The sequence below is a fragment of the Typopeltis vanoorti genome, chromosome 3 (genome assembly GCF_054136105.1).
Source record: "Typopeltis vanoorti isolate ZY-2024b chromosome 3, IOZ_Tvanoo_1.0, whole genome shotgun sequence".
Taxonomy (NCBI): domain Eukaryota; kingdom Metazoa; phylum Arthropoda; class Arachnida; order Uropygi; family Thelyphonidae; genus Typopeltis; species Typopeltis vanoorti.
Window position 1 is genome coordinate 173,117,590 of NC_143551.1, and position 25,376 is coordinate 173,142,965.

The 25,376-nt window shown below is 37.7% G+C and overlaps 1 protein-coding gene across 5 annotated transcripts in view; it reads left to right on the forward strand.

Moving 5' to 3' along the window:
- Positions 1–25,376, forward strand: part of LOC150108743 (twitchin-like) — a 2,666,638-nt gene that overhangs the window by 1,959,982 nt on the left and 681,280 nt on the right. For all 5 annotated transcript variants that reach the window (XM_090390962.1, XM_090390961.1, XM_090390964.1 and 2 more), the window contains one exon: positions 9,159–9,324. In XM_090390962.1, coding sequence (XP_090247088.1) covers positions 9,159–9,324 — 166 coding nt within the window. The remainder of the gene's footprint in view (positions 1–9,158; positions 9,325–25,376) is intronic.

Sequence of the window (25,376 nt, forward strand, 5' to 3'; positions counted from 1 at the left end):
ATTTAATAAAATCACTTTCGAGATGATGAGACGATTTTACATGAAAAAAATAACCTACTGTCTGGTGCACATTTACCCAGAAAAAACTCACTCCTTTACAGGTTAACATTTACAAACAATTACTTTAAGGAAATACTTATGACAACAGCTGCTACACCTTATTTCCTTCCACCTTCACATCTTGTGTTCTTCTAAGAGAATCTATAGCCGAGCGATGATTTTCTAGAAAAGATTTGACATAGGGATTCAGATTCAATTCATTCAATGGTTTCCCATTTATACATATTGTCATTAAATCCAAAATATGTTTTATAGTGAGAGAAGATCTCTTCGTCATTATGATATTATTATTATTATTCGTGACGCCTCCAAGGAGTCCGAAGACTCATCACGGGATGACACCTAGTGTACAGCTCTCCATCTCCACCACTACTGAACCTCCACTACCAATCAACCACATCAGCACCATCCACCACCCACCACCACAACAAGTATCTTTTGTCTGTAAATTGCATGTGTTCTGAAGGGCCAATTTGTCTGTATGCGGGATGAAAAACCTGAGTTTCCGGGAGAAAAAATTCTGCTACTATATGATATTATTCATCACACTAAATGCTCATTCGACTTCAGCACTGCAAACTGCAATTGTTGCCATAATCACTTTGGCTTTTTTCACCGTGCTGGGGATTTTGTTTTGTAACTTTCCAGTCAAAGCCATTTCCACTAAATCTCTAAAATCATTAATTTTAATTTCATATTTCAAAATAAAATTTAGAGATCTTATTCTCTTTTCTCCTTCTAACCATGGACGCGCAACTTCTTCCATATTCCATGTTTCAGGATAACATACATTTAAAATGTTTTTCAGTTCTTCATCTTCCCAATCCTCATAATTTTCATTTTTAAGTTTAAAATTACTTTCCTGCATTATTCTATCTTTTAAAGAAAATGTAAGAGAATTTAGTAATGTTTCTCGTGGTGGTTTGTGAAATCTGATTTTCCTTTCAATTGCTATTCCTTCAAATTGTTTGATTTTAACATGGTATCAATTTTAGATTCATAAGAACCTACAGAATTTTTAAAATCATTAATTGCATTAATTGTTCACATAATTAAGGAGTTATCCCTTATAATACTTATATTGCAACTTAGTAGAGCTTCTGACAGATATCATAATTCCTGTAGGATATCAATCATTAATGCTAGATCTTTTAAAAATTTCAAATTGAGAAGTCGGTTTAAAATGCCCTTATATTTATAGTTCAATGCAAAATGCTTGCATAAAGCTGGGTAATTTCTCCACACAGCAAGAGCCAATTACTATTGGCAACTAGAAGGGAGAACGGTAAAGATAGCACATGCGCTTATTATATTTTCAAACTTGGGTGCATTCATTATAGAGGAGTTGAAACAATAATTTCCAAATAATCTATACGCTGCTGAATAGACTAATTTTTGTTAGGTTTCCGTATGAGTTTGTCTCTTAATATATTTCAAATAATTATGTTTTTTTTTTTGAAAAAATAATAAAGTAAACAAGAAGAAAAAGGGGCTTGCAAATGTGAGAAAACTTTAACAAAGCTCTCTCACGAGCCCCTTATAGCTCACCACTGCTCATCACCCATTCCAGTAATACATTCCATTTATTCACCACTCCATGCAAACAATCTCTGTTTCACTTCCTCTCACACTTAACCTTTGTTCAGTTTCCAGAGATGACCTCTTGTTCTCACATTGCTAATTATCCTATGTAGTCTATTTGTATCTATTTGTCAGGATACTCTTTCTTGCTTATCCATCTCGGTTATATTACCCTCTTCCTATTTGCCAAGCTTTGAAGACCATATTTCTTTAATCTGTCCTCATACTCTATATTCCAGAGTCCTGAAAGAGTGTTAGTTATTGGTCTCTGCACTCTCTCAATGTTTTCTTGAGATCTGTTCATGATATTCCAAATGAGTCCTGATTATTTCTTATATGGTAGAATTATCATCTACTTATCCATACATGTTTGCATTCTTCACATTTACATCAGCAGCTTTATGGGTAACCACTACAACTTTCATGACATGTCCTTTGAACTTCAGTTCCATTTCCAAAGATCCTGAAGGTCCTCCACTATACAGCATTCCATCTTCTCTTGCCAAAGTGCATAACTTTACACTTAGCATTACTGAAATGACATCACCATTCTTCAGCACAAGGCACTAACTTTGTCAAATCCTCTTGTAACAGCATCATATCAGAACTTCCTGACATTGCTCTTCCTAATTTAGCATCATCAGCAAACAATTGAATATCTCCTCTCACACCCTGAACTATATCAATTTCTAAATTAAACAACAGTGGTCCCAGAATGGAACTCTGTGGTACCCCACTCATCATATTTGTTTTTGGGACACCACCCTCATACACAACTCACTAGATCCTATCAGACAACTATTCCTGTAACCAAGGTGCCAAAATTATCCATCCCCACCCTGCTCAATTTTGATGGTAGTTTATCAAGAGATTCTCTATCAAATGCCTTAGAAAAATTCAGATGAATCACTGTATAATCATCTCCTATATGCATTACACTAGTCACTGCTCTCTTAAAAGATTCCATTCTCGTTAATCCAGGTTCATATTCTATCTCTAACCAGTCTTATCTTCACCATTACACCTGATTTACCCATTTGGCTATAGATGGCACCATAGACTTGGATTCTCCCTTATGGAGTGGCACTATTTTTTACCTTCTTTCCATTCTTCTAGATTGTTTTTGCCAGACTTCTATTGAAAAAGCAGATCAAAGGTACTATCAGCTCTTTTTTGAGTTTTTTCTTTTCTCTTTTTTTTTTTCTCCTGTAATATACATGGTGATATCCCATCCACTCCTGCAGTCTTATCAACATCAGGGTTACTTAATCTTCTACACATTTCCTATTGAACTGTCAGTTTTCTGTCCTTTTCCTATTATTATTCAACAACAGTTCTATTTCTCCCCCCTCCCCAAATGAAATACACTAATGAAATATTCATTGAACATTTTCTCTATATCTTCAGCAGATGTGGTCTATGTTCCATCCCCAGCAACTAAAGTCAGTGTTCCATATTCATCCTTTCTTGTGATATTGGCATAACTGTAGAATTCTTTAAAGTTTTTCTTTACTTCTTTGGCCAATTCCCTTTCATGTGTCAATTTCTCCTTCCTCACTCACACTCAACACCTTCCTAGCCAGCACCTTATATTTGTCATACCTTAGGATACTTTGTTTTCTTAATATCTTCTCCATAACATACTCTTTCTCAGAAGCTCCTTCATAAAAACCCATTTCTTCCATTTTATCCCCTATTTTATTTATTTTCCTAACCTTAGGAATGTAATCTAATATGTCATAAGTAACTGAATTATGACCAATCCCAGGCACTGCTTATTTCTCTCTACTTCAATTGATGATGCCAGTACACATCACCAATCTGTTTTCTTGATTTATCATAGTTCTCTGCTCTGTAATTTCACAGATTTCTTTTGTTTTGTGAAGTTTGTACATGCCTAGTCACAAAGCCCCGCATCAAAACCATGACTCTTCCCCAATTGGTGGCATTTTGGTCACATATTCTGTTATCACGGTATAAGATGATATTATTAAATCCAAAACTTAATACCCACATGCTGCATAAGGTAATTGTCCATCAAGAAATTTAATCTCCTTACTTGTACTTGTTATTTCCTACTTCCAGTCAATGCTTCCAGAGTTAAAGCCATCCATTAATGTCATCCCCCTGTCACTCATCATCTGTTTGAACATTTTCTTGACCTTTAGCAACACTCTACTAAATATTCAGTGGAGTGTTGCCAAAGGCTATAAAATATATACCTCATCTTTACACCAAATGGCCTCAAAGCTATTATCTTTGAGGCAATTTGGTCTCAAAGATAATAGCTTTGAGATCTCAATAGCTACTACTATTGCTTTCTTAAAAATATACAGAGAAGAATCTCTGAAAAAAATCTTCCAAATCATCAGTAATATCTCATCTCTTCTTTTATCTTTTTTGTCTTTTCAAAAGAATTTTGTAATTATTATTATTATTATTCATGACACCTCCAAGGAGTCCGAAGACTCATCGCTGGAGGACACCTATTGTACAACTCTCTGTCTCCACTACTACTACATAGAACCTCTACTACCAATCACCTACATCAAGGCCATCTACCACCCACAACCACCACCTCCACCACAGCTAGTATTTTTTGTCTGTAAATTGCGTGTGTTCTGAATTTGCCTATATGTAGGATGAAAAACCCGAGTTTCAGGGAGAAAAGACCCTGCTACTTCCATATGAAATCGGCTAACTCACCTTGATTGACAAGGTCCATATAAAGATTCCTCCCGTCATGATGAGATTCGAACTTAGGCCTTTTCCAATCGAAGGGTGCAACTTGCCGTCGTTCTTCCATTCTTCTAGCTTTATTCCCATCTCTCAGATGTCATTCATGTCCAGTTTTAAGTATTCTTTCTTGAAAAGTCTTTTGCCCACTGCTACTTTGAATTTTTACTGAATAGTATAATATCTCACACTATGGTTTGAGATCCAACTATATTTTGTGTTTATCATTGAGGATAATACCAAACATTGTCCTATCCATTTTTCTTTGTATAGTGAGCTGATTGTTTGATTTTTGGCCCAAGACTCCATTTCTTTCCTAAACATCTTAGTGAAATATGGATTATATTGCATGGTTGTAACTGGTATATAGTTATTGAATATTTTGCTTTGAAGGTTATATATCTGGATGTCGCAAACGATTCGAAATTGGAAGTGATTGCCATTTAGTCTTGAGCAGGATAAAATTGAATTTCATATTGAAAAGAAGAACATTAAGTAAGAAAGTTTTAAAGTGAATAAAAGTTGAGCATCTGCACGGTTAGCCTAGTGGCTATGCACTTCACAACCATATGCCTGGGGAAGGAGTGTCCTAGGTTCAATTCCTGTTGACAACTTGAGGAACTTAAGGATCTTCCTCAGCCATAGCCAAGTTAGCTGGTCTTGTGAGTGGACAGCAGGGTTCCCCCCCCCCCTTCCAGTTTATCTGGGATTTTTCATCCCACAAGCAGGCAAATAGGTCCTTTGAACACACATGGATACAGTCATGAATATCACCCTTAGGGGATGCAGCAGAGGAGTGGTGATCTGGCTGCATTAATACACCACTAACCCCTCATTAGGAGGGAACTGAACCCATCCTAGATGGATAAGAGGGATAGGAATAGGAAAAGTTGAGTAGATCTCAACTATAGACTAAAACACACAAACATTATTCAAGAAAAAATGAAAGAGTTTGAGAAAACAGGAACCAAACCTTGGAGATTCAGTGGCAAGCCCTGAAGAAAATGTTGACTGATTCAGCCAGAGAGGCACGTGGTGAGGTTGTCTGCAAGGATAGAAACTTCAGAATTCCATGGTGAACACAGAAATTTAAGGAGCCAGTGAAGGAAAAGAAGCAGAAAGCTCATCAAAAGTTTCTGGAAAATAAATCAACTTGTACTCTTAGAGAATACAGAGACAAATGTGTAAAACTAGCTAAACAAAAGTCATGGGAAGACTTTGGAAAAAGAATATAGAAAATAAATATCAATAAGGTTACAAGATATTATGGAGGCTGTTGAAAAAGTTCAGAAATGGAGGAAAGAGTACTGTAAAAGGAATTACTGGAGAAAAAGATATCCTTGATGTATGGAGTAATTACTTTGAAAAATTGCTAAATGAAACAAGCAGTTACAGCACAGTGGTAAAAAACACTGATGACAAGGCATGCAATCAGGAAAATATATATATATGATCCAGGAATCTTCCTGGAATGAGCTATTGTGTTTATATACAAATGCTAGAAGTGTAAGAAACAAGGCAGATGAAATGGTTGCATTTTGAGTCTGTTCGCCCAAAAATTGTTGGAATAAGTGACACATGGTTAGATGAGAATGACATCATGAGAGGAATAGAAATGGAAGGGTATGGTGTGTTTCGTGAGAATATAATGGGTAAAAAGGGGGGGGGGAGTGCTATTGATGATAGAGAAAGAGTTATGTTTATACAAGTAGAGATGCAAGCTGGAAATAGTACTCCTCCAATCCTCCAATTGAGTATGCCCTCCCATTGATGGTTCCCAAACTTCAAGACTTTACATTTTACTGCATTAAACCGACATCCCCCATTCATTTGCCCATCTGTATGGGTTATACAAATCCTCTTGCAGGGCTACCACATCTGCGCTATTACTAATAACCCTTCCCAGCTTCACATCATCCACAAACAACTGAATATCAGCGTGCAGTCCACTGACAATGTCATTGATATAAAGGTTAAACAATATAGGTCCCAGAGCTGAGCCCTGGGACCCCACTTGTAACCCTCTGTCTCCTTGAAACTGTTCCACCACACGCAACTCTCTGATACCTATCGGAGAGCCGATCCTGAATCCAATTGACCAACCTGACATCCCAACCGATGTGCTGCAACTTAAATATCAGCTTATCATATGGCACCCTGTCAAATGGCTTCGCTAAATCCAAGAAAATGGCAGTATATGCATTTCCCTCATCTACTGCTCTTATAACTTTATTATAAAAGGCTAGCATATTACTAAAACAAGAGTGCCCCTCACAAATCCATGTTGACTCTCACAGATAACATTACCCTCATCTGCCCAATGTTGTATACGGTCCCTAAATAATTTCTCCAAGATCTTATCAACTACTGATGACACACAAACTGACCTATAATTAGACACTTCCAGTCTGCTTCCACCCTTATGCAATGGAACTATCTTACCTTCCTTCCATTCCCTGGGCACCTTTCCCATAGGCAGACTTTCATTGAAAAGCCAGGCCAAAGGAGCTGTCAGTTCTTTAGCACACTCTCTCAAAACTCATGGTGAAATACCATCCAGTCCCACTGCTTTACTGACATCCAGAATACTCAGTATTTGGAACAAACTCTCCTTCTGCATCTCTAAACCTCGAACCTGCCCTATCCTTCTGGTATTAAAATTTACTCTTCCAGGATCAAATACTCCAATAAAGTGTTCATTAAACAATTCCATTATGTCCTCTGCATCAGTCACTCTATTCCCATTTTTATCTAACAGTGTCATTCTTCCATAATCAATTCTCCTTCTACTGGCCACATATCTAAAATATTCCCTAGGATTTTCTTTGAATCTTAGGGTTAATCTCTTCTCATATTCCAGTTTCACCTTCCTTACCATATTAGTCACTCTCCTGGCCTGTGTCTTATATTCTTCATGCATCTTCTCTTCACCTGTCTTCTTATATCTCTTCCATAGCCTCTTTTTCACATGCAGTTCCCATTTAATATTGTTTGTCATCCACTTTACACCAATTTTGTGTAAAGTGTCCTCTTTTTCACTTGTGGAATACAGCTTATTATTGCTGCTAACAAATATTCCTTCACAATTTCCCAAGCACTAATGATATTCTGGCCTTCCAATTCTTCCCTCCATGAAACTTCCCCAAGTTGATCTCTAAGACTATTCACATGCCTATAATCACATGCCTATAATCACATGCCTTATAATTCCACATATGTTCCCATCTCTTTGATACTCCTGCATGTCTATTCATCTTCCAAGTCAAAACCACATGGTCACTCTCTCCAACTGGTGGGAGAAATGTCATCTCAGTTATTATCAACTCTTCTTATGATATGTCCAAATACAAATTCTTGAACCTCTTGTTCCCTCTATTACATGTTGCCTAACACACATTTGTTCCTCAAGAATTCTAGAAATTCCATTCCTTTATTGATACATGTATCTTCGTTTCCCCAATTTATACTGCTGTAGTTAAAATTCTTCTTTTTCTACAGCTTTTCCCACTTAAGTAGGGTCACTGTTTGTATTGAGTCTCCTCCACAACCTCCTCTCTTGGGCTGTAGCCACATGCAAGTTCTTCATCCTCAAGTCCTTCTCCACCATCTCCCTCCATCTCCTCTTTGGCCATCCGCGCTTCCTCCTCTCCTGCACATCCATCTGCATGACATTTCTTCCCACATACTCTTCCTCCCTCCTCATTACATGACCAAACCATCTCAACCTTGCCTCCTGTATCTTTGCTCCTAAGTTCATAACTTTCACCATTCCCCTTACATAGTCATTTCTCAGATGATCCTTTCTAGTCTCACTGCACATCCACCTAAGCATTCTCATCTCCGCTACCTCCATCCTGCTGATGTTATTTTTCTTCAGGGCCACAGTTTCCATACCATACATCATAGCTGGTCTCAATACTGTCCTGTAGATTTTGCCTTTTAGATTGATCGGCTCCCTCTTATCACATAGCACTCCATCCATCTCTCTCCAGTTCCTCCATCCTGCTTGTATCGTGCATCCCACTTCCTTCTCAGCCTCACCATCCTCTTTAATTGTTGAACCTAAGTATCTAAAGTTACTGACCTTCCTGATGTCATTTCCTTCCAGCTTCAGATCTGTCTCCTGGCTGCCATCTGCTTTGCAACGCATATACTCTGTCTTACTTCTGCTTAATCTCCCGTCCAGTACTTTCCTCCAAGTTTCCAGTTTAGCTGCCACTTCTTCTCTTGATTCTACGCACAGCATGATGTCTTCTGCATGCAACATAGTCCAAGGTGCATTTTCTCTCACATCCTCTGTCACCACCTCAATCCCAATATATTTAACAGGAACAGGCTTAATGCTGACCCTTTCCTTTCCCCAATTTATACTGCTGTAGTAAAAAATCATTCTTCTTGCACTGGCCATGCTCAACTGTCTAAACATCTCCTGGTCCCCACCCTCTGTGCTCCTTGGTTTGTAGCAAAACCCCACTAAATAATAAAAAAAATTAAAACCCTACAACATTGCTTATGACTAAGCTAGAGACTTAGACATGGATTAAAACATGTCTTTTCTATTCTTATCACATCAGACATAATAAAACCAGGATGAAACAATATGGGATATAACATCCCTTAACTTAAACCAGGATGATTTAATAAACATTATTAACATTATAATTTCTTACTGAATTTTTATTTTGATTTTGAGTTGACTCAATAAAAAGTATAAATTTTTATGAGTCTATTAATTCAATTTTATAATCTCATTATTGTTCTGCTTTCTTTGAATATCTTAGAATGGCAAACCTTTGGTGAAAACTGACAGAGTCTATAGTGAAGTAAATGTTGCTTTCACTATTCTTCTTAACAAAAAATCTAGAAGAGAGGATAGTGGACTCTATTCACTCCATCTAAAAAATCCATATGGGAGTGATTCTGCATCTTGTAGAGTAACAGTTGTGGGTATGTTTATTTTTTTTCTTAAAAATTATGAAATTATAAAATGATTAATTCCATTTTTAACAGGATCTAATTATAATCTAAGTCAGTCCTTGACTTACATTAGTGTTCCATTCTGACAATCCTGTTGTAAATCAGAAATCACTATATGAACCATAACAATATGTTAATAATTAGCATTCCTAAAAGTCAAAATGTGGGTCTGTTTTGTTATATTTTTAAATTAATTTGAATCTTTGTTTATAGTGATATAATACAATGTCAAGTTATAACATAAACTTTCTGTATACAGTAATATACTACAATAAATAACAAAACATAAGTATACATTGCCTCAGTGATTTCTGGTAAAATAATCAACTGGAAACACCTGGAGCAAGAGTTATTCTTGAAAACTTCTGCTTTATTATGTTGGAGGCTTAATGGATTTTTTACAACACTCAGAAATGATTAAAACAGAATTTAATACTTCCTATATTTCGTCCTAGTCACTAGGACGAAATATAGGAAGTGTTAAAGTCACTTGGATGAAAAAATCCATTAAGCCTCCAACATGATGTCCTCACAGCACTTAAGCCTCTACACACGAATTCTGCTTTATTAGTAAATAAATAGAGTAAACAGAGTAGCATGAAATGGATGAACAGTGAAATCAAGCACACTGTGTTGGAAAAGAAAATGCTATGGAGGAGTAAAGACAGTTGGCAGTGATTAGATCCATGAAGAGTATAAAGTGCAGGCTAGGAAGGTAATGAGCATGGTAAAGAAAGAAAAGGTGCAGTATGAGAGGAGAATTCTTCCCTGGAATTAAACTGACCAGCCAATCAGGCCAAGTTAACCTTGGCCTGATTGGCTGGTCAGTTTAATTCCAGGGAAGAATTTTTCTGCTACATGGCAAGCAGGAGACAAAGTAATTATGGCAGGTTGACACTGTTGGATGGTAATCGCAGCAGAGTGACTGTTGCAAAGAATTAGTGAAATTCTTGAATGAGCATTTTACATTGAATATCATGTTAGTGTAAATGATCAACTGGAAACTGAAACTGATCAACTGAAAAAAAAAAATTAAACAAGTTTGAGAGCAGTTAGTAGTTGGAAGGAGTTTAATCATTCGATGCTGTTGGCACACTCTCCCTCGATGAGTCTCTGGAGGTGTCACATAATAATAATAATATATAGAAGGGAGGCAAGTATTATGAGAAATGGAAGTGAAAAATCAGAGGCATAATTAACTGTTGGTTGGATTAGATGTTAATAAGGTTGTGGGAATAGGTGCAGTGGCATCTATTTCCACACCATGTATTCTTAAGGAAGGTACACAACAGTTAATTATTCCCTTGAACTTGTTATGTGATGAAAGTCTTGCAGTGGACAAGGTTCATAAGGAGTGGAAGAGCACCACTCCTAAAACATAGTTCTAGGGCAGAAGTTTCCAATTATAGACCAGTCTGTATAACTGCAGTTGTAGTCAATGTTTTGGAGAGATTGGTTAGGAATTGAATACAAGATAGGGTTGATGGACATAGTATTCTTTATGATGATCAACATGGATTTGTAAAGCATAGGTCTTGTTTTAGCAATTTATTTGCATTTTATGAACAAGATAACAAGTGTGTTAGATCAGGGAGAACCATACACAGTGATATTCTTAGACTTTGCAAAAGTGTTTGATAGATTACCACATGATGAGTTGGTGTACCAGCTGCAGAGGATAGGAATAGATAGTATATAATGGTTAAATGGTGAATGACTTTGGATTGAATCAACTTTGTTAATGATGCAAAGTTGGGGAGAACTATAAGTAGCCCGATATTAATTTCATTCAGGAAGACATGAATAGAGTTTTGTTTGGACAAATGAGTGGGATTGTAGTTTTAATATTAATAAGTTCCAGGTATTGCATTTTGGAGTGCAGAAATATAGGGTGATTCAAAAGTCATACACATCAAAGTTGAAACTGAGCTGCATCTAAGTGTTTCAATTCTAATTATTTGTTTCACGTATAGATGGCACCCTAGGACTATTGGCCACCATTTTGTAATTTATCTGCAACATGTCAGGTATTGGGAGTCCATTGCATAGTTTTGCTTATGAGGAAATTGTTATTTTGCCTGTTGTTCTTAAGCAAATATTGTGGAGGGGTTTCATCAGAAGTATCCTGACTGTGTTGTTCCTCAAAATTCAACTGTTATGAGAAAATTTATCAGTTGCAGACAGACAGCGGCATTGAAGACCTTCCATTTTGACTGAGGCTAAAGTGACTGCAGTATACAATGTGTTGCAACATTTGCCTTCAAAGAGTCTTAGAAAACTCTCTGCGCAGGCAGGCATGTCATCTGGCAGTACTTGGAGGAAACACTAAACAACGAAAGTTTTGTCCATACCATGTTCACTCAGTTTAGGAAATGAAACCACTGGATAAGGACAAACAACTTGTGTACTGTAGATGGTTTTGATTATTTGTTGAAGAAAAAGAAGAAACCATTCAATGATAAAGCATAGTTCCCTTAAGTGAATATGTCAACAGCCAGAATAACAGAATTTCATCATCAGAAAATCCTTGTGTTTACCATGAAACACCTTTGCATTCTCTGTAATTAGAGTATGGTGTTCAGTATCATGTGGTCGCATTGCTGAGCCATTTTCCTTCAGACAACATTGAACAGTGTACTGAGACATCACCACCCAGTTCATGGCTTTCCTTGAGATTGAAGAAAGTAATTGCTATTTTCAGCAGGACAATGCCACTTGCCATTTATCAAATGAAACAATGCAATTTTTACAATAGTTGCTTGGTGACAGACTGATTTCTAAAGAACTTTGTTGCCCATGATCACCAGATTTTATCACCTCCTGATTTCTTCTTATGGGATTACCTGTAAGGTAAGGTGTATAAAAATAATTCTCACACGATTGATGAATGAAGACAAACATCACTGAAGCAATTAGAGCAGTGAGTAATTCCATGCTTTGAAGAGTTGCCTCCAATTTCATAAAAAGATCACATGCCTGCTTTCAAGGATTAGGCAGCCATTTTGAACATTTGCTTTAGTAATGTTAATAATGTAATTTGCCTTTGTAAAGATACGGTTATAAGTTTTGTTTATAGCAATTTAGTTCTATAAAGTTTGTCACTAATATTCAAAAATTCAAGTTTCTTTTATGAATTTTATGGTGTGCAGGCCTTTTGGATCACCCCTCTGTATAGCTTCTACTATATTGATGGTGCTGTACTGCAGAAAACGGATGAGATTTGATATTTGGGAGTGATGGTTGACAGCAGACTAAAGTTTAGAGAGCATATTGCAAGTGTTGCAAAGACTGCACATGTTAGTGCTCCTATAATATGAAGTACTCTGACATGTAAATAATATGAACTCATGAAACAAAATATGAAACCAAATGACCAAACTGAGATGGACACTGACTATTCATAATTCACTAAATTTAAGGTAAATATAAGACTGACAAAGTAAGCCCTCAATATCTTGGAAATCAGACAAGTCTACAAAGCCAAAACAATAAAAAAATTTGTGCAGTGGAATTCTCATGGGGTTTCATCAAAACACTGATGATATCAAGGATATCATCAGTATTTTGCAGAAGGTTCTTCTGCAGAAATACAAACCTCTCTGTTTCTGTCTGCAGAAGAGCACAAAAATTACATCTGTGATCATCTGTATGGCAAGTTGGGATTGTTATACCGTGTTCAGGATACTCAAAAACATAAGTTTATGGAGGAAAACATCAATACTGCATAGAAATCATTATAGTTCTGAGAGACTATTTTTAGAATCAGCATCAGCTGTGAAGCACAGAATGAAATACTTCGTTGGACATTGCTATAGACCTGGTAATGTGGAGGGTAGTGACTATGAAATGTATAATCAAATTAGCCAAGCAAATAAGAAAAGGGTGATCATTATGGGTGATTTTAATTATGGCAATATAGACTGGAAGGATGAGATAGCAACTGGAAGTAAAGAAAATGAGTTTCTTGAGTCAACCTCAGACAGCATGCAACAGAGGACACACAAGGATTGAGGGTCTTGGATTTGATCATCTCATCACAGGATGTAATTATAAATGAGGTGTCTAATCACCCACCAATTGGTGAGGGTGACAATGAGATGATTACCTGGATGGTTGCCAGCAGTCTGAAGACCTGTGTGAGAAAGGGGTATATGTGAAACTACAAGGGGGTAGGGATGATTATGAAGAGATCAGGGGACAGCTTGCAGAAGTTAGCTCTGGAAAAGAGATCAATGCAGCTTGGGGGATTTTCAAGAACTGTCTAGTAGAAGCAATGTCTAAATGTATTCCAAGGGTCAGAAGGTTAAATAAGGTAGGTGTGAAATGGACGAATAGCGAGATTAAGCAGGCGATACAGAGAAAAGGGCATTATAGAGGCAGCAGAAGAGAAATGGTGATAACTAATTCCATGAGGATTACAAAGACCAGACAGGGCTTGGTTGATAAGGGTAGCAAAAGTAAGGTATGAACAGCAGTTAGCTAATGAAGCCAAAAAGAATCCTAAGGAGTTCTTTTGATATGTAGCCAGCAAAAAAAAAAAAAAAAAAAAAAAAGAATGATTATGGAAGGATGACATTCATTAGAGAAAATGGCATAAGAACAGCTGCTGCAGAAGATATAGTGGATATACTTAATCTGCAGTTCATAAAGGTCTTTCATTCTTGTGAATGTGACATCATGGAGAGATTGAGAGCAGTTGATGATGGGGAGGAGAGACTGACTGTAAGTGTTCAAGAGGTGTATGGGGAATTGAGCAAACTTTATGTTAATAAGGCTGTGGGACTTGATAATATATCACCACGTATGCCAGAGCATTGACATCTGCCATGACAATTTTTTTTTAATGTGAGTCTTGCACTGGGTCGAGTTCCCAAGGAGCAGAAGGAGGATGACAAGATTGTGCTACTTCATAAGTGAGGTGATCTTGGAGAAGCTTGTGAGAACTAGGATCAGGAATTGGGTTGACAACAATGGTATTATCTTTGATGGACAGCCTGGATTTGCTAAAGGGAGGTGATGTTTTAGCAATTTACTTACTTATTACAATAAGGTGACTGCTTCTTTGGACAGAGGAGAGGGATACAAAGTAATATACTTAGATTTTGCAAAGGCTTTTGATAGAGTACCTCATGATAAGTTGATATTCAAACTGGAGTGGATGGAATTGGATATTAGAATGGTGCATTGGATTGGATACTGGATATCTGATAGCCATCAACAAGTTGTGTACGGGGAGCAATATGCAGGAAAAGTAAAGTTACTAGTACTGTGCCTCAGGGGTCTATTTTAGGGCCATTACTGTTCAATTTGTATATTAATGATATTCGCAAAGATTTGGATGGAGATATTCAGTTGTTTGCAGATGATGCAAAATTAGGACGAACCATGAAGTGTAGAGAAGATGTTGTGGCCTTACAAGAAGACTTAAATAAATTCAGTGACTGGGTACATGAATAGGGATGCAAGTTCAATGTTACAAAATGTAAGGTTTTAAAATTTGGGAAACAAATATGGGATGCAAAATTTATGCTTGGTGAGGATATACTGTTGGAGATGGAGTAAATAATAGATCTTGGGGTGATAGTGGATAATGATCTGAAATTTAGGGGACACATAGCCAAAATTGTGAAGACAACACAAAGACTTCTGGGAATGATGTGGAGGACACTGACTTGTAGAAGTAGAGATATTCTTGTGCCATTGTATAAGGCTTTGAATAATTCACACATGGACTACTACCCAGATTTGGTCACTTGGTTTTCAGAAGGACTAGGAGATGTTGGAAAGGGTACAGAGGTGACTGACTAAGGTAGTTTTTGACCTCTGGAATGTCGAATATGAGGAAAGATTGAGAAGATGCAATTTACAGTCTAGTGGATTGGAGGAAGAAGAGAGATATGATAGAGACCTACAAGTTAGTAAGGGGTTGTTATAGGATCAATGTTGGAGAGGTTCTACAGAAAACAGTGGGAGATCATAGGAGAACCAGAGGTCATCCCTGGAAACTGTATAAAGAAGGTGTGAGCAAGGGAGTGAGAAGCAGGTTTTTTGCATCCAGAGTTGCAAATGATTGGACTGCCTTGCCTGAGAGTGTGGTGTCTGCAGAGAATTTGAGTGTGTTTGAAGCACAGTATGATGAGCTGTGTATATGTTAATAGGACCTCCTAAATGAGTCTTTGACTCCATGGGGTCTTGGGTGTGATAATAATAATCAGATTTCTTCAAATTAAATTTATGGTTATCTGACCTATAGAGGACACCATGAAAGGACATTAGTTCAGCTTGACTTAAATTAGAATTGTTTTCCATATTTGTTTAGTTCAGTGTTGTGTGCTTGTCACAGTTGTAATTGTGCTATATCTGGGTAGAAAACCAGAGAAACATTAGTAAGTTTAATAAATGTATTGTTTCCTCTTTTGGTGTTTATTATTATTATTATTATTATTATTATCTAAGACCTCCAGGGAGTCAAGGACACATCGAGGGAGGCTATAAATTACCCAACCCAACTATCATACCTTCTCTTAATTAATTTACACTAGATGCACTCACTACCCCTAAGGGCAAATTATTCCACTCACTCACTGCTCTCTGAGAGAAAAACCTAGCTCTTACTCATTTCTTGACTGAGAACAACCTTAACTTCCATGGATGCCCCCCCGTGTTCTCTCCCCGCCTTCCATATAACAAACAATTTCATCATTTGAAATGCTATAATACCCATTCAAAATTTTATAGACCTCTATCATATCACCTCTCTTTCTCCTGTTAACCAGAGTCTGTAATCCACATACTCGCAATCTGTCCTCGTAATCTAAATCCCATAATCGGGATATAATCGTTGTAACTCTTCTTTGCACTCTTTCCAAAGCTTCTTTATACCCTTGAAACCCAGGAGACCAAATCTGCGCACAGTAATCCAAGTGTGGTCTTATCAAAGCCTTATAAAGAGGCAAAATTACTTCCTTATCCTTACATGTCCAGGTTCGCTTCAGCATAGAAATTATCCTCTGAGTTGTATTTGAAATTTTTGCTATGTGATCTTTGAACTCTAAATTCTTATCCATCAATACACCAAGATCCCTTGCTTCTTCAGTTTCTTGTCACATAACCCTGCTAATATAATATGCTGCTGGATCTCTAATCACGCCAAAGTGCATAACTTTACACTTACTAACATTAAACCGAGAGCCATTTTCGTTTGCCCAGATTTCCAGTCTATTGAAATAATTTTGTAATTGCTGAATATCAGTAGAATCCCTGATTGCTCTGCTTATCTTTGCATCATCAGCAAACAATTGCAAATCTGATGATAGACCCTGCTTGAAGTCATTAATGTATAGATTGAACACTAATGGCCCAAGGACGAAACCTTGAGGTACACCACTGGTTACCTTAAATCTGGTAGATTCACACCCACTGTATACAACTTTTTGATATCTGTCTGTTAACCATCCCCTGATCCAAGTCAATAGATTATGTTCCAATCCCATATTCTCCAGTTTATGCAACAACCTATTGTGTGGTATCCGATCAAATGCCTTAGAAAAGCCCATTATCACAGTGTATCCATTTCCTTTATCCAACTTGGCCGTAACATTGTTATAAAATATGTGCAAATTGCTAAAACATGACCTTCCTTCAGTAAACCCATGCTGTTCCCTGCAGAGTATAGAATGATTGTCTATCCATTTCTGTATGCAAGTTCTTAATAACTTCTCTAAAATCTTCACTACCACACCAGAAATACTAATAGGTCGGTAGTTAGACACATCAGTTTTTGCACCACCCTTGTGCAATGGAACTATATTACATTCCTTCCATTCCTGTGGTATCATTCCTGAGCTGAGACTCAAGTTATACAAATGTGTGAAAGGCCTAGCCAATTCAGCAGAACATTCCTTTAACAAACGGGCAGATATTCCATTTGTCCCTATTGACAAATTCTTATCCAGGTTATGTAAATGCTCTTCAACCTCATTTTCATGAACCTCTAACTCTTCATCTAAACATAGCAGTAGCATTGTGCACCATACTACATACACCTGGTTGATATATCTTAGCAAAGTGAGCACTCATTAACTGAACAATCTCCTTAGCTTCCGACACTCGTGTACCATCTGCATTCAATAAAATTATTCTTCCACATTCATTCTTTCTTTTGCTTGCGGCATAACGATAATAATAATATCATATTATACCAGGAACTCTGTTATGAATAATCAATATCACTAAACCTTTTTATACATGTTCTGCATTCAGTAGAAATTGCACATCAGTTAGGTAAATGGAAACATGAGTTGTCATGACAACTCAATTGGCTGGCCATCCTAAAACAATGCTGAGACACAAATACCATTTCAAACTGTCTAAGATTCAGTTCAATTCATAAAAAGCTAAATGTATGTACATTTATCCAAGCTAATTGCTAATTCAAGAACAGTTTGACAGCACTTGTTTTTGAAACATTTGAAACAACCATCTGAAAAAATTTGAAACTCTTCAATAGTAAAAAAATTCTTAGTTGCTGCTTGCTATGACAAGAATGCATAGTAGTGAAGCTATCATCACAGCCACTTTCAGAATTTGTGAATGCACTTAGCCATGGGCATAATTTTGCTACTGCACCCAAAAAAAAGTACCAATTTTGAGGATAATGACTTGCATGGAACATGGTATCTCTGTTCTTGTACCCAATAATTACATTCATTTAGATGTGACTCGTATTCTAACAAAATCCAAAATCTCCGAGGAATAATTTTCCTCCTTAGAAAATGTCAGCAATTAAAAAGTTATATAAGAGCAAACAAATTATTGTAGTAAAAGCAGACAAGGAAAATGCAACTGTCATTATGGACCAAGCAGATTACAACAGAAAAATGGTTCATCCCTTTAAGTACTCCACTACATATCACATTGTAGAATGGGATTGTACAAAATCCCAAAAGAAAATAAGTGTATAAATTATTAAACATTTACATCTCGGTCCAAAGAGATTACCAAAAAGCTTAAACTTTATCATGTCAAACCACCCCAGCTATATGGGGTCTCTGAAATTCATAAATCTGCTACCTTCCTTCATCCACTAACAGATAGCATAGACAGCCCTACCTACAAACTGGCCAAACCTTTATCCAAAATCACTCCCCCAACCCACAAGCAACTCTTCTTTATCTGTTAAAAATTCCCTGCACTTTAAAACACTAATAAAAAATCTCACCTTGACAGATTCTGACATCATAGTCAGTTTTGATATTACCTCACTATTCACTTATGTACCCTTCACATCACTAATGTAAGAGACTGCAATGGGTTCCTGGCTCTCCCTCCTCTAGCCAACTTCTATATGGAACATTTTGAAATCCAAGCACTCAACACAGTCCACTTAAACCAACAGTTTGGCTGTGCTATGTTGATGCTGCATTTGCTATTTTACCTCACGTTCCAGACATGCCGGATACATTTTTAGTGCATCTTAATAGTTGACATCCTAAAATAAACTTCACCATAAAATATAAAGTAACAATTGTCACCCCTTTCTAGATACACTAGTGACACAGCTTCCTAATGGCTCATTATCCTTTTCCATTTAGAGACAACCCATTCATACAAGGAAGGTATTTAGATAAGCAATCAAACCACGCCTTGGGTTTTTCATCTCGTGAACTCAAGAAAATAGATCATAGAACCCACACTATTTCAGACATTAAAAAAATTATCGTGTTAAGGTTAGGGACCATGAGATGATGGTACTTGTTGAGCTGTCTCTTCACTGAAGGCCACTTAAATTAGTGTTAGCCTTGGGCCAGCTCTGTCTGATTGGCTACCAGTGGAGATTGAAGTGCTCCCTAAGTCTCCAAAAACTTAAATAGGAAATAAAAGTTTTTTTTTTTTTTTTTTTTTTTTTTTGATCGTACCACAATCCTTTCCCAACAGTATGTACTCAACAAGCCAATGACACAGCCCTTGAAACTGAGCTCAGAGACCTTTGCAACATTTCTAGCCAATGGCTACAGCCCATATAAAATAAATAAAATACTGCATGCATTTGAATCCTTTCTGCTACAACAAAACCATTCCAATATTTTTAAGAATACACCTGAAAAAATAGCCACAGTTCTCTGCAAACAAGATCTCCATGCCACTTTCAAACCTTTCATTTAGCTAGCTACCTTCATTCTTTCTTCTAGAGATTAACTTCATCCTTTTGCACATCTTGCAGTACTGATGTTAATAAGACAATAGGATTTGATGAAATATCACAATGCATCTTAAGAGAATGTTCCAGGGAACTGGCAGTAGCATTAGCATGCCTGTTTAACAAGAGTTTTGCAACAGCACAGGTTCCAAGGGAGTGGAAGGAGGGTAAAATTGTTCCACTGCATAAAGGTTGTGATAAGGCTGTAGCTTCAAATTATAGACTGGTCTGTATATCTGCAGTTGGTAAAGGTCCTGAAGAGATTGGTGAGAAGTAGGATACAGAAAATGGATTGATAATAGCAGTATTCTCTGTGGTTATCAGCATTGGTTTGTTAAGGAGAGATCATGTTTCACTAACTTACTTATGTACAATAACAAGGTGATAAATACCTTGGACAAGGGAGATGCATATACAGTGGAGTACTCGGATTTTGCAAAGGCTTTTGATAGACTGCCACATGACAAGCTCTCAATTAAATTGAAAGAGATGGGATTGGATAACAGACTTCTGTGTTGGTTCAGTGACTGGCTGTCAGATAGGTATCAGAAAGTTGTATATGGGGGTGCAATATCTTGAAAGAGAAAGGTCACCAGTGGTGTGCCACAGGGATCAGTTTTGGGGCCATTGTTGTTTAATTTGTATGTTAATGATATTGGGTTGGGTTTAACTAGTGATATCCAGCTGTTTGCAGATGATGCAAAACTGGGGAGAGCAATGCACAGTCAGGCTGATGTTAATGTCTTACAAGAGGACTTGAATAGATTGCATGAATGGGCAAGTAAGTTTAACTGTCAATTCAATGTTGCCAAATGTAAGGTTTTCAGATTTGGTAAGCAACAATGGGATGCCAAGTATACACTTGGTGGGGAAACTTTAACAGAAGTAGAGGAGATGAGAGATCTAGGTGTGATAGTGGACAAGGACCTGAAATTCATGGGCCACATTGCACAAGTTGTGAAGACATCACATCGAATAATGGCAATGATGCAGAGAACCCTGACATGCAGAAATAGAGAGGTTATGATTCCATTGTTCAGGCCTTGATCAGACCTCATATAGATTATTGTGCACAAATTTGGTCGCCGGGTTATCATGGTGACGAGGATATGGTGGAAAGAGTACAGAGAAGATTTACAAAGGTAGTCAGTGGTCTTTGGAATGTGGAGTACGAGGACTGATTGGGTGAATGTAAGTTGCAGAGCCTCATGAATAGGAGGAAGAGGTGGGGGGATATTATTGAGACATATAAACTGGTCAGGGGTTGTTATCAGGTAGACATGGAAGAGATTTTTCATAGAATTGGAGAAGGAAGTAGAACAAGAGGCCATTGCTGGAAACTGTATAAGGAGGATGTGAGCAAAGGAGTGAGAAGCAGGCTCTTTCCATGGAAAGTGGTTGGTGAGTGGAATGCATTGCCTGAGTGTGTTGTTGTGGATGTGGACACATTGAATCAGTTTAAGACGCGGTTGGATGTATTGCATTGTGTGCAATAGTGAGTACCTCCCACAATGAGTCTCCGACTCCATGGAGGTCGGGTGTTGATAATAATAAAGTTTCTTGTGTATTGCAGTTAGCCTACTCTAGACACACTAGTAGATCAACTATCATTCTCCTTAAAGAACACAATAATTACATTTGTTTTCATCTGTATGACAAGTTGGAATTGGCAAATCATGCTCTGGATACTCATATACTTTTACAAGGAAGAAAATATCAATACTACATAGAAGTTGTTATAAGTCTGAGAGAGACTATTTTTAGAATCAGCATCAACTATGAATCACTCTCCCAACTTCAACAATTATGATTGCTTTAATATCTCAAAGATCTGGGAAACTGTTGTTTTGAGACCCAATAGCCTGAAGTATCCAACCCATAGCCAGCACTATAAAAGGACATTAGTCCAGCTTCTATGATTTGAATTGTTTACCATATTTATTTAGATCAGTGCTTGTCACAGTTATAATTGGAGAGGGCGCTAGTGGGTCAAGCGCTACGAACGTGTTTTGAAGAGCTCCTGATTCAGATAAGTTTTACTAGGAATAATTAAGTATATATGCGTAATTGTTTAAGTAAGAGCGGCTGTATACGTTGTATGCTACCGATATTATTAGTGTGGGGTTTTTTTTCTTGCTTAAATTAATACGAAAACGTTAATATTAGACCTAGTAACCTGCAGAAAAAAAAAAAAAAAAAATGGCGGCGGCATTGTCATTCCATGATTTTAATTTGGATTTCAGTCGGTTCGTTAAGTGTGAGGTCTGTTATATGTATTCCTTCGATTAAATAAATGATTTGTGGATGTTTAGTGCAGATGGAAGAAGGGTGTGTGCGAAATGTGACCTGAATGAGGAATTGATGAATGCGAATATGAAGTTGATGACAGAAAGTGCAAGTACCGATTGTGTTGCGAGTGCACGTTTGAAAGAGAAGGATGGCGGGAAAGACAGGCGAAAAAATGTTAAAAAATCAGGAAAAAAGAAAAAGAGCGATTTGACAACCGTAACGGATGTTAAAAGAGACGAAAGTGAGGCGGAAAGAAACGAAATTGAGAGAACGAATGAAAGTAGAAATGGCGTGGTGCAGGAATCGCAAGTAAAAAAAATCGAAAGAATGAATGATAGCGAAAAAAAGAATGACTGATGGCAAAAGTTGGACGCATGTTGGAACGAAAGTACTGAACCAAAGAAAGATGAATGACAGTAAAAGTGAGAAGAATTATAGCGAAAGTTGGACGCATGTTAGTCCGAAAGTACGGAAACAAAGAAAGATATGTGAGAGTGAAAGTGAGAAGAATGATAGTGAAAGTTGGACGCATGTTGGACCAAAAGTACGGAAACAAAGAAGGAAGAATGAGAGGGAAAGTGAGAAGAGGGGGTCGAGAGTTAGAAAGTTAGAAAGATTTAATGATAGAGTGAATGTATCGTGAGGTTCAGAAGGTGAATTGGATTGGATGAAGCAAGAAATGAAATGGATGCGGAATGAAATTAAGAGAATTCAGGTCAAAACTATTAAAATAAATCATGATGGCATGAAACAAAAGATGAGCGAGTGGCATTGTATGACGACTCCATTATTAAAGGTGTGCTAGAGGATAAAATGCACAAGGTATGTTTTCCAGGCAGTAAAATGAGTAGAGTGATTGAGGCATTGAATATGAGGCGGGAACGAGCAAAAGAGTTAATTGTATTAATTGGTACGAATGATTTGAGAGAGAACAAAGAGCATGTCAAAATGAATGTCAGGAGACTGCTTGGAAAGATAAAGGAGAATAGTGTGACAGGAAGGGTGGTCAGTGTGTTGCCTAGGTATGATTGTGGTGAAATGAGGCGGAGAGCAAGGATTATGAATGATATTCTGGCTGAAATGTGTGAGGAGATGGGAGTACAGTTTGTTAATGTGTGGAATGAGTTTGAGGGATGAAGTGAGCTGTATGGGAGCGATGGACTGCATTTGAGTGGTTATGGTGTGAGTCGCTTGGAGAGACTGCTGCTGGAAGGTAGAGAAGTGAATAGAGAGAATGAATCAGATCGAGAGGGGAGTGATGTGGAAGAGCAGGAGAGTAAGACAGGAGAGATTGAAGGAGTGGAAATGAATGTGGAAGTGAGTGGTATGAGTATAGAAAATGAGAGAATAGGTGTGCAAGAGGAGCAGAGAAACGGCGAGGCTCAGGGTGGACAGGGATACACAGCGTGAGAAAGGTGGATGCTCCAAGAGGAGGTGAGAGAATGTGTAGGCAGGAAAGTAATGGGATGATCAGGGATCAAAAGGAAACAGATGGAATAGCAAAGGGTTCTAAAATGAAGAAGCAGAAAGGGAAATGGCCCCAGTCCAGCATTGATAGATCACATCGAGTGAGTGGTATCAGTGGAACTAACTGTAGATCCAGAAATGAGTTGTTGTGTTTGTATACCAATGCTAGAAGTATAAGAAACAAGGCAGATGAAATGGTTGCACTAATTGCGTCTGTGCACCCAGAGATTGTTGGAATAAGTGAGACATGGTTAGATGAGGATGACATCCTGACAGGAATAGAGATGGAAAGGTATGATGTTTCGTGAGGATAGAAGGGGTAAAAAGGGAGGGGGAGTGCTATTGATGATAGAAAAAGAGTTATGTCCATACAAGGTAGAGATGCAAGAGGGAAATGGGGCCAGTGGTTTTGAGGCAGTATGGTGTGAGATAGAGGTGAATAGAATCAAATACTTGGTGGGATGTTGTTGTAGACCTGGTAATGTGGATGGTGGTGATAGTGAAATGCATAGTCAAATAAGCCAAGCAAATAAGAAAAGGGTGATCATTATGGGTGATTTTAATTATGGCAATATAGACTGGACTGAAGATATAGCAACTGGAAGTAAAGAAAATGAGTTTCTTGAGTTTTTGAGGGATAACTACCTCAGACAGTATGTAACAGAGGGCACAAGAGGATTAAGAGTCTTGGATTTGGTCATCTCATCGGAGGATGTAATTATCAATGAGGTATCAAATCATCCACCATTTGGTGAAAGTGACCATGAGGTGATTACTTGGGTGGTTGCCAGCAGTGCAAGGACCCCTGTGAAAAAAGGGTATATGTGGAACTACAAGGGAGGTGATTATGAAGAGCTCAGGAGACAGCTTGCAGGTGTAGCATGGAATGAGGAGTTAGCTGGAAAAGAGATCAATGCAGCTTGGGGGATTTTCAAAAAATATTTAGTGGATGCAATGTCTAAATGTATACCACGGGTGAGAAGGTTAAATAAGTTAGGTGTGAGATGGATGAATAAAGAGATTAAGCATGCAATACAGAGAAAAAGGGCATTGTGGAGGCAGCATAAGAGAAGTGGAAGTAACCAATTTCATGAGTTCTACAAAGACCAGGCAAGGAGAGTGACTTGGTTGGTGAGAGTAGCTAAAGAGAGGTATGAACAGCAGTTAGCTAATGAAGCTAAAAAGAATCCTAGGGAGTTCTTTCGATATGTAGCCAGCAAAAGAAAGAATGATTATGGAAGGATGACATTGATTGGAGGAAATGGTATAAAGACAGCTGTTGCAGAATGTGTGGTGGAGATACTTAATGAGCAGTTCATAAAGATCTTTCAATCTTGTGAATGTGACTTCATGGAGAGATTAAGAGCAGTTGATGATGGGGAGGAGAGACTGACTATAAGTGAGCAAGAGGTGTTTGGGGAGTTGAGTAAACTAGATGTAAATAAGGCTGTGGGACTTGATAATATATCACCGCGTATTCTGAAGGAATGTGCCAGAGAGTTGACACCTGCCTTGACATATTTTTTTAATACGAGTCTTACACTTGGTCAAGTCCTTAAAGAGTGGAAGGAGGGCAAGATTGTGCCACTTCATAAAGGAGGTGATCGAACTCAAGCATCAAACTATAGGCCTATCTGTGTGTCAGGTGTTGTGGTTAAGTTGTTGGAGAAGCTTGTGAGAACTAGGATCCAGAGTTGGGTTGACAACAATGGTATAATCTTTGATGGACAGCATGGATTTGCTAAAGGGAGGTCGTGTTTTAGTAATCTACTTACTTATTACAATAAAGTGACTGCTTCCTTGGACAGAGGAGAAGGACACACAGTTATATACTTGGATTTTGCAAAAGCTTTTGATAGAGTACCTCATAATAAGTTGACAGTCAAACTAGAGCAGATGGGGTTGGATATTAGATTAGTGCATTGGATTGGAGACTGGCTATCTGATAGGTATCAACAAGTTTTGTATGGGAGTGCAATATCCAGGAAAAGGAAAGTCACTAGTGGAGTGCCTCAGGGATCTGTTTTAGGGCCATTACTATTTAACTTGTATATTAATGATATTGGCG